Source organism: Pongo pygmaeus, chromosome 1, assembly GCF_028885625.2.
Source record: "Pongo pygmaeus isolate AG05252 chromosome 1, NHGRI_mPonPyg2-v2.0_pri, whole genome shotgun sequence".
Classification (NCBI taxonomy): domain Eukaryota; kingdom Metazoa; phylum Chordata; class Mammalia; order Primates; family Hominidae; genus Pongo; species Pongo pygmaeus.
In genome coordinates, this window is record NC_072373.2 from 206,675,732 (window position 1) to 206,688,073 (window position 12,342).

At 53.5% G+C, this 12,342-nt stretch overlaps 1 protein-coding gene across 1 annotated transcript in view; it reads left to right on the forward strand.

The window, feature by feature from the left end:
* Window positions 1–7,657: 7,657 nt before the first annotated feature.
* The window catches only part of MYOM3 (myomesin 3), a 57,659-nt gene continuing 52,974 nt past the window's right edge, over window positions 7,658–12,342 (forward strand). Inside the window, exons 1-3 of the mRNA XM_054500429.1 lie at window positions 7,658–7,762; window positions 11,113–11,291; window positions 11,694–11,774. Of these exons, the coding sequence (XP_054356404.1) occupies window positions 11,131–11,291; window positions 11,694–11,774 (242 nt within the window). The 5' untranslated portion in view covers window positions 7,658–7,762; window positions 11,113–11,130. The remainder of the gene's footprint in view (window positions 7,763–11,112; window positions 11,292–11,693; window positions 11,775–12,342) is intronic.

A 12,342-nucleotide genomic window follows, 5' to 3' on the forward strand; every position in this document is an offset into this window, starting at 1 on the left:
CCTGTTGTGATTTTTTTTTAAAAACTACGTTACACGAGGAGTGACCCCCTCCCCCAATTCAGATTGGCTTCAGACATACCTGGCATTTCCTCATGGGCTTAAATGACCTGGATTTCCTCAGGACAGGCAAAGCCAGAGAGGTCTGGGGTGGGAAAGAAGAGGGACTGCAGGGCCTTCTAGAGACAGAGTTCAGAGACAAATGATGTGGAACCTTCTCCCTGAGATCGTAGGCAGAAGCCATTGTGGGTGGCAGTGATGATCTCAGATGGCCTCTGTCCATCCAGCCTCCCTGACCCCCCACAGAGGCAGTGTTGCACACTCTGTGCTCTCAGACTGCTGCCATACCCTCTGTATCACTGCGTCTCAGATGACCCCTACCATGAGGAAGCCAAAGCCCAGAGGGAGAGGGGACCTACCCAAGATCCCACTATTGAGGCTGTGACAGAGTTGGAGCGCAAACCTAGGGCTTTTAGTCCTCATCGAGAGAGGAAGCTTTCCACACCTGCTTGGATTCTTGGAGGATGAGACTAGTGGAGGCTAAGGAGGGGAGGCCTCCTAATGGGGTCCCCAAGAGACAAGTGCTCCTGGTCACCTTGCTCCAAAGTCTTTTTTTTTTTTTTCCTTTTGGAGAAAGGGTCTCACCCTGTGGCCTAGGCTGGAGTGCAGTGGCATGAACACGGTTCACTGCAGCCTTGACCTCCTGGACTCAAGTGATCCTCCTACTTCAGCCTCCCAAGTAGCTGGGACTACAGGTGCATGCCACCATGCCCAGATAATTTTTGGTATTTTTGGTAGAGACAGGGTTTCGCCGTGTTGCCCAGGCTGGTCTTGAACTCATGGGCTCAAGTGATCGTCTTGCCTCAGCCTCCCAAGTAGTTGGAATTACAGGCGTGAGCCACCACACCTGACCTCCAAAGCCTTTTCTGAACATTTCTGAGAAAAAGGATGGAACACCAGTCACCTCAGAGGGACCCTTCCCAGAGTGGACAGTGTCCTTCTCTTCCCAGCTACATCTCCTCTTCTCTTCCCCACCCCTCCCCTTTCCTGGGGCACAGTGACAGGTGGTGGTGTTCTTATCTGATGGTAATTAATGTTTAACATCTCCTCGGTGTCACTGGTTTAAACCCAACACCTCCGTGCAGAGGGATGGGTCTACCTGGACAGCCCCCTCCAGCCCATTCACCCCTCCACGGCAGCCAAGTCAGCCGGATGATGGCTCGCCTCTCCCCACCCACTGCAAACAAGTCTACTTCCTGTTGCTTGGGTCACATTTGGCCAAAGGTTAACTATCTTCACCTTGTTTATTAGTGAAAAACAACCTAACAGGTGGACTATTCTCACCAAGTGAGACCCGGGAGCTACGGAAGTTTTTTATTAAGACCAGGTGCGGTGGCTCACGCCTGTAATCCCAGCGCTTTGGGAGGCCGAGGTGGGTGGATCACCTGAGGTCAGGAGTTCCAGACCAGTCTGGCCAACATGATAAGACCCCCTCTCTACTAAAAGTACAAAATTAGCTGGGCATGGTGGCGGGCGCCTGTAATCCCAGCTGCCTGGGAGGCTGAGGCAGGAGCATCACTTGAACCCAGGCAGCGGGGTTTGCAGTGAGCCAAAATCCAGCCATTGCGCTCCAGCCTGGGCAACAGAGCGAGACTCCATCTCAAAAAAGAAGTCTTTTTATTAAGAGCCATAAATATCTCTTCCAACTCACAGTAACAGGAAGCTCTCTGCCCTCCTCGGGGTGACACACATTTCAGAAATGATTCTGAGAGGGTGGAGTCTGAGTGTCTGAAGAGAGGGGTGGGTGGCTTCGAGTCTGTGACTCACCCCTCCTCAGTTGGCCCTGTCTCCACTGAGGGGCAGGGACCAGGCTGCATGACCCCTGAGGTCCCCTGCCTCCCAGGCAGCCCAGGCCTGCAGATGGAGCTGGAAGCAGCCAGAAGGCAGAGCGTCCACGTACCCTGGAGCTGGCTGGGGACCTCATCGTTCCTGAGAGCCCTGGGTCCAATCCCATTTCCAGGCATCTTCACAGCCCCACCCTGCCCAGCGAGAGAGGTGATTGATTCTCCAAGTTGTCACTTGCCTACAAGGTATGGCAGAGTCAAGCCCAGGAATAAATGACTGGTAATATAATAGTAGCAGTAATCAAAGTCATAAGAAAGAGAAGAAGTCAACCGTGTTGCTTGGCAGTTATTCACTTGATCACTCATCCTCCTGGTACCCTTCTCTCCATGATAGGTTGTATTATTGATATTTTGCAAAAGAGGAAAATGTGGCTCAGAGAGATTACTTGCCCTAGTTCATGAAAATACTCTGGGAAGCTTACTAAAAATACAGCTTCGCCAACCCCACCCCAGACCTGCTAAACTCATAGTTTCTAGGAATCTGGTTTTTTGTTTTTGAGGCAGAGCCTCACTTTGTTACCCAGGTTGGATTGCAGTGGCATGATCACAGCTCACTGCAGCCTCCAGCTCCCCTGGCTCAGGTGATCCTCCCACTTCAGCCTCCCAAGGAGCTGGGACTACAAACACGCACCACCATGCCCGGCTAACTTTTATATTTTTTGTATTTTTGTCAACAGGTTTCACCCTGTTGACCAGGCTGGCTTCTAACTCCTGGGCTCAAGTGATCCTCCGCCTTGGCCTCCCAAAGTGCTGGAGGGTATCTGTATTTTTCATAAACTTCTTTGGTGATTCCTCTGAAGCAAGTTGAGGGAACAGTGCCGTTACACCATCACTTTCTCTCTCCATAGCCTCAAATCAGCACCCTAGAGGAACCCCCATTACACTTGCTGTTGCAACAGAGTTGAGGGTGGGGGTACTGCATGGCTGTGATGCCTGCAAACCTCTGACCTCCCAAGCTCCCGACTCTAGGAACGTACAAGGCTTGCCTGAGTTTCCATCCAGAGAATTGGGCCAGCAGGATTGGAGCTCCTCCAGTTTCCCAAACAGCCAGAGCCTCTGTGTCCCTCCCAAGTCTGAGTGTCAACCTGGACAGGGAGACTATGGCCTGATGTCACCAATGCTTGTCCCCTATTGCTGTCCCCACCTGCATTCCAGACCATGGGACAGAAACAATAAGCTGAGGCAGGTATAGCCAGAGAGATGGAGGCAGCCCCTACCTCCCCTGCTGGTGCTGACACTGATGAGACAACTCTGAGACCCCAGAGCTGCTGCTCAGCCCCTTTGGCTACTTGAGCCCATTTTCCCTTCCCACTCTAAGGAGGAAGGGGGCGTAAGGAAGATAAGCTTTGGCCAGTCCATATGAGAAGAACAGCAGTTGGAATTAACTGGAATGCAAAAGCAACAGAGGGAGGGACGGGAGACTGAAGCAGGTACAGTGTCACCACAGGCGGGGAGAAAGCCACAGGCTTGGTTGCTGTAGGAGAAACAGCATAGAGGTTCAGAGCAGTCAGTTTGTTCCTAACGGTCGTAAGTCCAGGGAAGGGAATACAAGAGAAAAGAAGGCGAGAGGAGAAAGAAGAAAGATGAACCGGGTACTATAGTAGGTATTTTACACATTTAACCTCATCTGAGTCTCTCAGCCATTCTGCAAGATAGGCAATTGCTATAGTCTGAATGTTGGAGTCCCCCCAAAATGTATGTGTTGAAACTTCATGTAATGGTAGCAAGAGGTGAGACCTTTGCGAGGCCATGAAGGCGATGCTTTCAATAATGGGATCAAGAGGCCAGCATGGTGATTCACGCCAGCAATCCCAGCACTTTGGGAGGCCAAGGTGGGAGGATCCCTTGAGGCCAGGAGTTTGAGACCAGCCTGGGCAACATAGTGAGACCCTGTCTCTACAAAAAACGCAAAAATTAGCCTGGTGTGGTGGTGCGTGCCTGTAGTCCCAGCTACTCAGGAGGCTGAGGTAGGAGGATCACTTAAGCCCAAGAGATTGAGGCTGCAGTGAGCCATGATTGCACCACTACACTCCAGTCTGGGCAACAGAGCAATATCCTGTCTCGGGAAAAAAAAAAAAAGGAATGGGATTAATGCCCTTATAAAAGAGATTGAAGAGAGTGCCCTAGCCCCTTCCACCACATGAGGACTCCACAAGAGGCACCATCTATGAGGCAGAGAGCAAGTCCTCACCAGACACTGAATCTGCTAGCACCTTGATCTTGAACTTCTTGGTCTCCAGAACCATAAGAAATAAACTTTTATTATTTATAAATGACCCTGTCTAATGTATTTTGTTGTAGCAGCTCAAACGAACTAAGACAGTAACCATTCACCCATTCACTGATTCATTTTTCTTTTCTTTTTTTTTTTTTTTTTTTGAGACGAAGTCTCTCTCTGGTCTCCCAGACTGGAGTGCAGTGGCACCATCTCAGCTCACTGCAAGCTCCGCCTCCCGGGTTCACGCCATTCTCCTAACTCAGCCTCCTGAGTAGCTGGGACTACAGGCGCCCGCCACCACGGCCTGCTAATTTTTTGTATTTTTAGTAGAGACAGGGTTTCACCGTGTTAGCCAGGATGGTCTTGATTTCCTGACCTCATGATCCGCCCGCCTCGGCCTCCCAAAGTGCTCGGATTACAGGCGTGAGCCACCGCGCCCAGCCCACTGATTCATTTTTAAACAAATGTGAATTGAGGGCCAGGTGTATGCCAAGCACTGTTCTCGGAGGTAGGGATATGGTCAGGCAGGCAAGTTCTCTGCTGTCTTGGAATGTGTCCTCCACTTACAGAGAAAGAAACTGAGGCCCAGAAAGGAGGCCAAGGTCCCTCGTTAGTGACTGAGGCACCAGAGGTTGGGATTTAAACCAAGGCTTGTATAACATCAAGTCATCTAATCTCTCTGCTCAGCCGCATGACCTCAGGGTTGGCCATGTTTACAGAGGTTCCAGTGATGACTGAGTGCTTCACTGGGGTAAGGTCAACAAAGGGATACATGGGAATCCCACCCCCAGAAGCATGGGGTAAGAGAAAGCCATCAGCATTCCTAGAGCTTTCATTTAGCAAACGTCTGTCCGGGGCCAGACGCTGTGCTGGAGGTTTCACGGTTCTTGGTTGAACATTTTGTCTTTTCTTTTCTTTTCTTTTTTCTTTTCTTTTCTTTTCTTTTTGAGACAAAGTTTCACTTCTGTCACCCAGGCTGGAGTGCAATGGCACCATCTCAGCTCACTGCAACATCCACCTCCTGGGTTCAAGCGATTCTCCTGCCTCAGCCTCCCAAGTAGCGGGGATTACAGGCGCCCCCCACCACACCTGGCTAATTTTTGTATTTTTGGTAGAGACAGGGTTTCACCATGTTGGCCAGGCTGGTCACGAACTCCTGACCTCAGGTGATCCGCCTGCCTTGGCCTCCCAAAGTGATGGGGTTACAGGTGTGAGCCACCATGCCCAGCCTGATTGAACATTTTCAATCAGACAGCAAAGTGGAAATTGTTGTCTTCAACTGTACAGATAATCAAACCACACTGGCTGAGTGCCTTCCCCAAGGTCATCCAGCTATTAAGTGGTGGGACTGAATTGAAAGCCTAAGCCGGTTCAACTCCAGGATGCACCCTGCCTCTCCACTGCACCTTCATTCATCTCCCCAGACTGCCTTGGGAGGACGGGGCTAGAGGACCTGTTTAAATGGCTGTCTCCTGCTCGATTGGAAGCTCAAACCCCTCTTTGCTGTTCATACGGATTCATTCACAGTCACCCCTCACAGCAGATGTATGAAGATGAGTCTTGGAAAGCCCTTGTTTGATTGGGTCAATAGAAGATGGGAGAGAAATGTTCTCTCCCAAAAGATGCTGTAAGAGAGAGCCACAGGAGCGCTGAGAAAGGGGTTTTCAAATAGGGCAGGGGATTCAGATTTTGCCTGAAGAGTTCACTTGTGCTCTCTGTCTCCTTCTCTCCAGTGAATAGTCCCTGAGGCACTAGCAAGAGTGACAGGTGTAGTGTTGGTGGCCACCTGAAGTCCCGGGAAGGGGTGAGGGAGGGAAGCTGTGCTCTCTGGCTGGGGGCCGGTACAGCCTTCCCCTCACCGGCTCATCCTCTGAGAGCCAACCCAGGTGCACCTTCCTTATCACCTCCTGTCATAAGTGCCTGACTTCCCCTGTAGGTTAGGGCCTGGCACAGGGTAGGTGCCAAAGAATGTGAGGGGGAAAGAATTGAGATTGAGGGAACGGCAGGGCAGGGCAAAAGGTGGGAAGAGGTGTGGTGCTGAACACCTATTAACCTCAGTAGGGAAGCCACCAGGTTTGAGAGGCCAAAGAAAGGATCCATAGCCAGCAAACGAAACATGGGGATTTCAGGAAGTGGAGGTTGCAGTGAGCTGAGATCATGCCACTGCACTCCAGCCTGGACAACAAAGCGAGACTCTGACTTAAGAAGGAAAGGAAGGAAGGAAGAAAGAAAGGGAGACAGAGAGAGAAAGAAAGAAAGAAAGAAAGGAAGGAAGTAGGGAGGGAGGGAAGGAAGGAAGGAGAGAGAGAGAGAAAAGAAGAAAGAAAGAAAGAAAAGGAAAGAAAAAGAAAAAGAAAGAAAGAAAAAGAAAGAAAGAAAGAAAAAAAAAAGAAAGAAAGAAAGAAGGGAGGGAGGGAGGGGGAAGGGGAGGGAAGGGGGGAGGAGAGGGGAGGAACATGAGGGTTTATTAGGGGCTTGCCTACAGGGGAGAGAGTCCAGTGGTGGCGAACTGGACAGGGGAACCGCCTTACATACAGAAATGGTCCAGGGGCGGCGGGCTAGACAACATACCAGTGGCGGCCGACTGGGCAGGAAAACCTCAGCCCCTTGCAAACAGCATGCAGTTTATAGAGCATTTTCACTTAACACTCTCCCCTAATGACCTCCACCTGGCAATCTTCATTTAACCCAAAACTCAGGGCCTCAATCCCCTGTATGGCCAGTGTTCCACCGGAAGGGACGGGACAGGGGCTCAGATGTTCATGGTAGGTAAGAAACAGGTTGGCCACTCCCAGATTCCTTAGTTCGGAATGCACATTCAGGTCTTCCACACAGGGTCATTCTTGAGGTGTGCTTCAGTTATCCCTATCCAGTATATTTACCCTATAAGAGGGCCCTGCAGTGGCCACTCTGGCAGCCTGAGCAGTTTGGACAGTGAAGCAGTAGGTGGCTCCCCAGCTCCTCCTGCCTGCACCACAACACACACACATGACTGTGGTCAGGGCGGGGGCTGTGTAGTAACTACTGGAGTGGTGGAGGGACCAGGAGCCACACATTGCTGTTTTAGCCAGTGACAACTTCTGAGCACGAAACACTCATTTTTAGGTAGTATTCCTTCCACCGTCTTCGTGAAGTCCAGGTGCCCAGTCTCACTGTCTCCATTTTTCAGAAGGCAGTAGGTTCAGGAAAGCTGAGCACCTTCCCCAGGGCACCCAGTCAGCCGGGGCAGGATTCAGATCAGAACTCCTGACAGCTGAGAATGCCGCACGGGATCTGCCCTCCATACGACCAGGACTGAGCCGTTCCCTCCTTTCCACCTTAACAGGGGCTTGGGTTGGGCAGAAAGGACCCAGCTGAGAGGAGGAGCAGTGTGGGGGGACGCGGGGGACAGCTCCACCTGTCGCTGCTGCCCAGCAGGCTGGAGACAAGGAATGGCCCCTCCCCTTGGCCCCCCGTCTCCCATGCCATAGTTCTCATCCATTGTCATCATACTGTCTCAGCACTGCTATATTTAAGACGGTGCAGGCTCCGGGATCGCATTCTTCTCCCGGTGCCTGCTGAGCTGAAGGCAAGAAGAGAACAAGGACCCCCTCGGGCTCAGGAATCTTCTCCCCAGAGACTCCCAAGTGGGCACACTGCTTCTGTGAGTCATCCCCAGAAATCAGGGCTGGGGAGGGATGCCTCCTAAGAGTCAGCCACTGGGGAGTGATATCTGTGGGTGCATGCGTGTGTGTGTGTGTGCGTGTGTGTGTTTGTGTGTTTGTGTGTTGTGTATTGTGAAAGGAGCCTGGGAAATTTGTGCTGAGGCAGCACCCAAGTGAAAATGGGAGGGGATTCCAGAAACCCCTGCCCCATCCCACTGTTCTGTGTGGCCCTGGGTCTTCTGAGAGCTGAGCTGTCTGTGATGTGAAAGTTGCAAAAAAAAAAAAAGAGTAGGGGCTGCCCTGGGAACTGGAGTCTTTCCTGCGATGGAGCAGCGATAAGCGGGAGCCGGGCTAAGCTGGCAAGTTCCACGAACTTAGAGCGGAGCTGGCTGAGCCCGGCTTGGCCAACCCCACAGGCAGGGAAAGTGAGTGAGCCCTCAGATCCCAAATCTTAGAGCTGGAGGGGATTTCATCCAGTGCCTGGCAGGAAACCGAGGCCCAGACGGGAAAGGAGTTGCCTCAGCTCATGACTGGCAAGGGCAGGATTCAGCCTCACGGAAGCTGGTGGAGCCACTGGCTAAGAACATGTCCCAGCCTGTGCCGCCCGCCGCCCGCAGGATGTGGCTCCGCTCCCAGCCACCCCCCGCCCCCAACGCAGCTCCCGGAGGGGTCTTGGCTCAACTGCTGTGCATTTCTCTTTCCCTCCTGAAGAAGGGGAGAGGCCTCCTCGGCAGATGGAGGCTTGGGAGGAAAGCAGAGGGGAATAGGGAAGGCCACGTAGTGGGACCTCTGGCCCAGATTTTTGTACCCCAAGAGAGGGAAAGGGGGACAGTTTCCCCTCCACGCAGGCACACACAGTGTTCTGGGAAGAGGCACCCTGGTCCTTCGGGAAAGGGCAGGGAGGCCGCAAACTTGTCCCTGCTTAATCCCACGCATCAGTCAGTGCTTTAAAAAGAATTGGTGGCTCATCCGCTAAAGCCAGGGGTCTGATTGCTGGAGGCCCCGAGGTCAGGGACGAGTGCCAGGCCCCTGCCTGCTGTGCTAATCGGGAACAGAGCATCCAGGGGAAGAGAGCCAGTGGCTGGTGCCAGGGAATGTTAACTCTCAGCCACCGGAGCCGGGGCCTTCGTGTCCCAGGAAAGCTGGGGCAGAGTGGGGGGTCCTTGCTCCACCTAGGGTGGTACCCAGCAGCTCTCCTCCTGGGCCATGAAGAAGAAAGCAGAACGAGCAGGGCTAGCCACTTCTTTGGGTGCAGAGAGAACTTCTTCCATCGGGAGGGAGTGATACGAAGCCAAAGAGGGTGACTGTCCCATTATGTCATTTGAGATGATTAGCAGGAGCCCAGGGAGCTTTAGGGGTAGCCCTTGGTCCCAGCCAACCCTGCAGCCATCCACTCTCCTTTTCCTGATGCCCACAACTGCAGACACCCAAAAGGAGCAAAATTCTGGGAAGTAGAAGGGGTAAAAGCCCACTAAGACTGACCCTCCACAGCCTGAGCCCCAGCCACCCCCACCACATGCCCCTTCCAGGCCAAGGACTCTCCAATAAAGCCAGTGGGCTCACCTTCCATGTCATGGACTTAGAGAAATGGTCACCTAGGTGCTGTGTTCACATCCAGGCAGAAGACAGCCTACACATGCACGCGCACACACACACACACACACACTGCCACCTCCAGCAGGACCCTCTAGAGAGGCAGGGGCCAGACAGAGCTGACCCCACAGGAGCTGACAGGAGCAGGCCAACGCAGGCGGTCGTCCCTCTTCTGTTTCCATCCTCACGCCTGGGCAGGAACCCTCCCATGCCAGAAGCCTGCAGACCAGGATTCCCACCTGGAGGAGGTGTGAAAGCCATTCCAGGGATTCCGGCTTTAGCATCAGGGGGGCCCTCAGAGACCCAGCAGTGACTGAAGCCCGGATATCAGAAAACTTAGTGCAAAAACCCACAGCCAGCAGACACACGGGCCTCCCACACCCCTCGTTTGCCTCTCCATATCCACGGATCCACTTCCTGAGCCTCCCCCCGGGTAAATGTGATCCAGCCCCACTGGGCGCCATCAAGGGCCTAGACTTGAGCTTCAGGAATGCAAAGGAGATGTGTACATTGCAATCCCCTCATAAGGAGAAAGGGCCTGTGGCCCACCGTGTACCCAGCCTCGGCCACGGCCTGGCCTTGAGTGGACATATGACATAGAGGTCAGAAGGGCTAGGGGTTGGGCTAGGGATTGGCTGCCAATCATGGCCCCACCACCATGCTGGATGACCCTGGGCAAGTACTGCCCCTGTTCATCAGTAAAATGGGATAATAATGGTGCTGTCCTCATTTGGGTTATTGCAGGGACTGGGGATAATGCATTTGAAAATTAACATGGGCCTGGCACATAGTAAGTTCTCACTATTGTTACTTTTAATTCACTTACAGTCTTATTGAACAGTCAGGATGCACAGATACAAAATAATTACATAGAGAAGGCATTGTCTGAATCAGTGCTAAATTGTGGAGTGCTAGAAAATAAGTACAAAAGAAATTAGAAGAGGGAAAATTCTAGGTGGCCTGTAGTTTTTCCACAAGGCTTCTTAGAAAAATAATGCTAATGTCTAACACTTACGTTGTACTTACTAAGCCCCAAGCACTCATCTAACCTTCACAACTACCCTGGGAGGTTGGTAGACCCATTTTACAGATAAGGAAACCAAGTCATGAGTCTTTCCCAAGGTTACACACTTGAAAGCTGGGATAAGGAGCTGGGATCACATCCTGTGGGTTGGACTCAGAGTCCCTGTGCTAATTAGCGTGCGCTCAGTTGGGGTTTGAAGCATGACTAGAGCTAAGCAGGCCAGAAGGAGGGGAAGGGTGTGCCAGGAGAGGAAACCAGCGTGGGCAAAGGCTCAGAGGTAGGACTCAGCATGGCCCGTGGAGGAAGAATGGGGATGCCTGCCCGTCCTGAGTCATAGACACAGCCGTGGACATCACAGTTTCAATCACTCATTGTCTGGGGAGCTGAGGCCCATAGAAGGGAAAACCTTGCCCCAGATCATACAGTGAGACATGGGCTGGGCTGCAGCTGGAAGCAGCTAGAAGCCAGGGCCCTGCTCCCTAACATGGGGCTCTGCTCACTCAGCTGGGGAGCACGTGGGGTGGAGGAGAAGCCAGGCTCAGAGCCCAAAGCCTGCCTCTGTCACCTTGGGCAGGTCCCTCTCCCTCTCAGACCTCAATTTCCCTGTCTGCCCACTACAGAGAGGACACCCCCACCCCCCGTCCTGCCAGCCTCCTAGAGATGTTGGGAAGACTGCATGGGAGCGGACAGGCGGGCGCCTGGTGGAATGACCGTGGACCTTGGCCTTGACAGGTTGTTGCTCTCGTAGCCATGACTCTGCCGCACAGCTTGGGAGGTGCGGGGGACCCCCGGCCCCCCCAAGCCATGGAGGTCCACAGGCTGGAGCACCGGCAGGAGGAGGAGCAGAAGGAGGAGCGGCAGCACAGCCTGCACATGGGCTCCTCTGTGCGGAGGCGGACCTTCCGCAGCAGGTGGGAGCCGCAGGGTCCCCGCCCAGCCACTGGCCTATCCCCAGGACCCCCAGTCTGAGGAGGGAGGCCCAACCTAGCCTTCTGGAGGCTCCAACCTGATGGGGGGAGGGACAGCTCTGCTTTCTGAACCCCCTGTCTGAGTGGGGAGACACAATTGGCTCTCTGGAGACCCCCATGTGATGGAAGAGGCACAGCCCTGTCCTCTGGAAACCCTGTTTGAGGAGGGAAGCACATTCAGGGTTGGAGGGATGCAGCCTTGCTTTCTGAGACCCCAGTATGAGGAGGGAGGCACAGCCCTGCCTGCTGGTGCCCTGAGGCTGAGGTGGGCAGAGGCAGCCCTAATCTCAGGGAGCCCCCAGCCAATCCTGCAGGAGCCATTCACTCCCCTCCTTCTGGGAGCAGCGAAGAAGAGCATGAGTTCAGCACTGAGGACTACGCCCTGGCAGCAGCCCTGGCTCTGACGGCCTCCTCCGAGCTGTCTTGGTAAGTCAGAGAAGCTTCCCAGGGAGCCGTGGCTGAGGAGGGGCCATCCTGTCCAGTCCCTAGCCTCCCTGCTGGCCTTTCACCCCGAGTGTAAAGAACCTGCCCAAAATCTCACATCTAGAATAAGGGTCTACACAGGAGTTTAACCCCAGGGCTACCTGCCCGCAAAGCCCACACGCCACCCTCTGGAAGGGTGCACGTGTCAAGGCGGGTGACTGTCCCCAAGGAAGAGGGTAGGGGCCCACTTCACCAACAGACTTCCGGGCTTCACATGGTGGAGGAGGGGGCTAGGAATGGGACAGAAGGAGCAAGTAAACCAGGCCCCAGTTTCCCACGAGGCCAGAGACTGAGGAGGCCTCTGAGTGTGCCTGGCTTGGGGCAGGGCCCTGGGCTAGGAGGCTTGGGTGGTGGTCCTGGCCGACCTGAAGCAAGTTGCTGAGCCTCAGTCCCTGCCCTATGAAATAGGGACACTAAGGCCTGGCCACTTGGCTATCGTGAAAACAAGATGAACAAAGGCTTGTGAAAGAGCCTTGAAAACAATGAAAACAGTCAACTATTAAGCACCGAC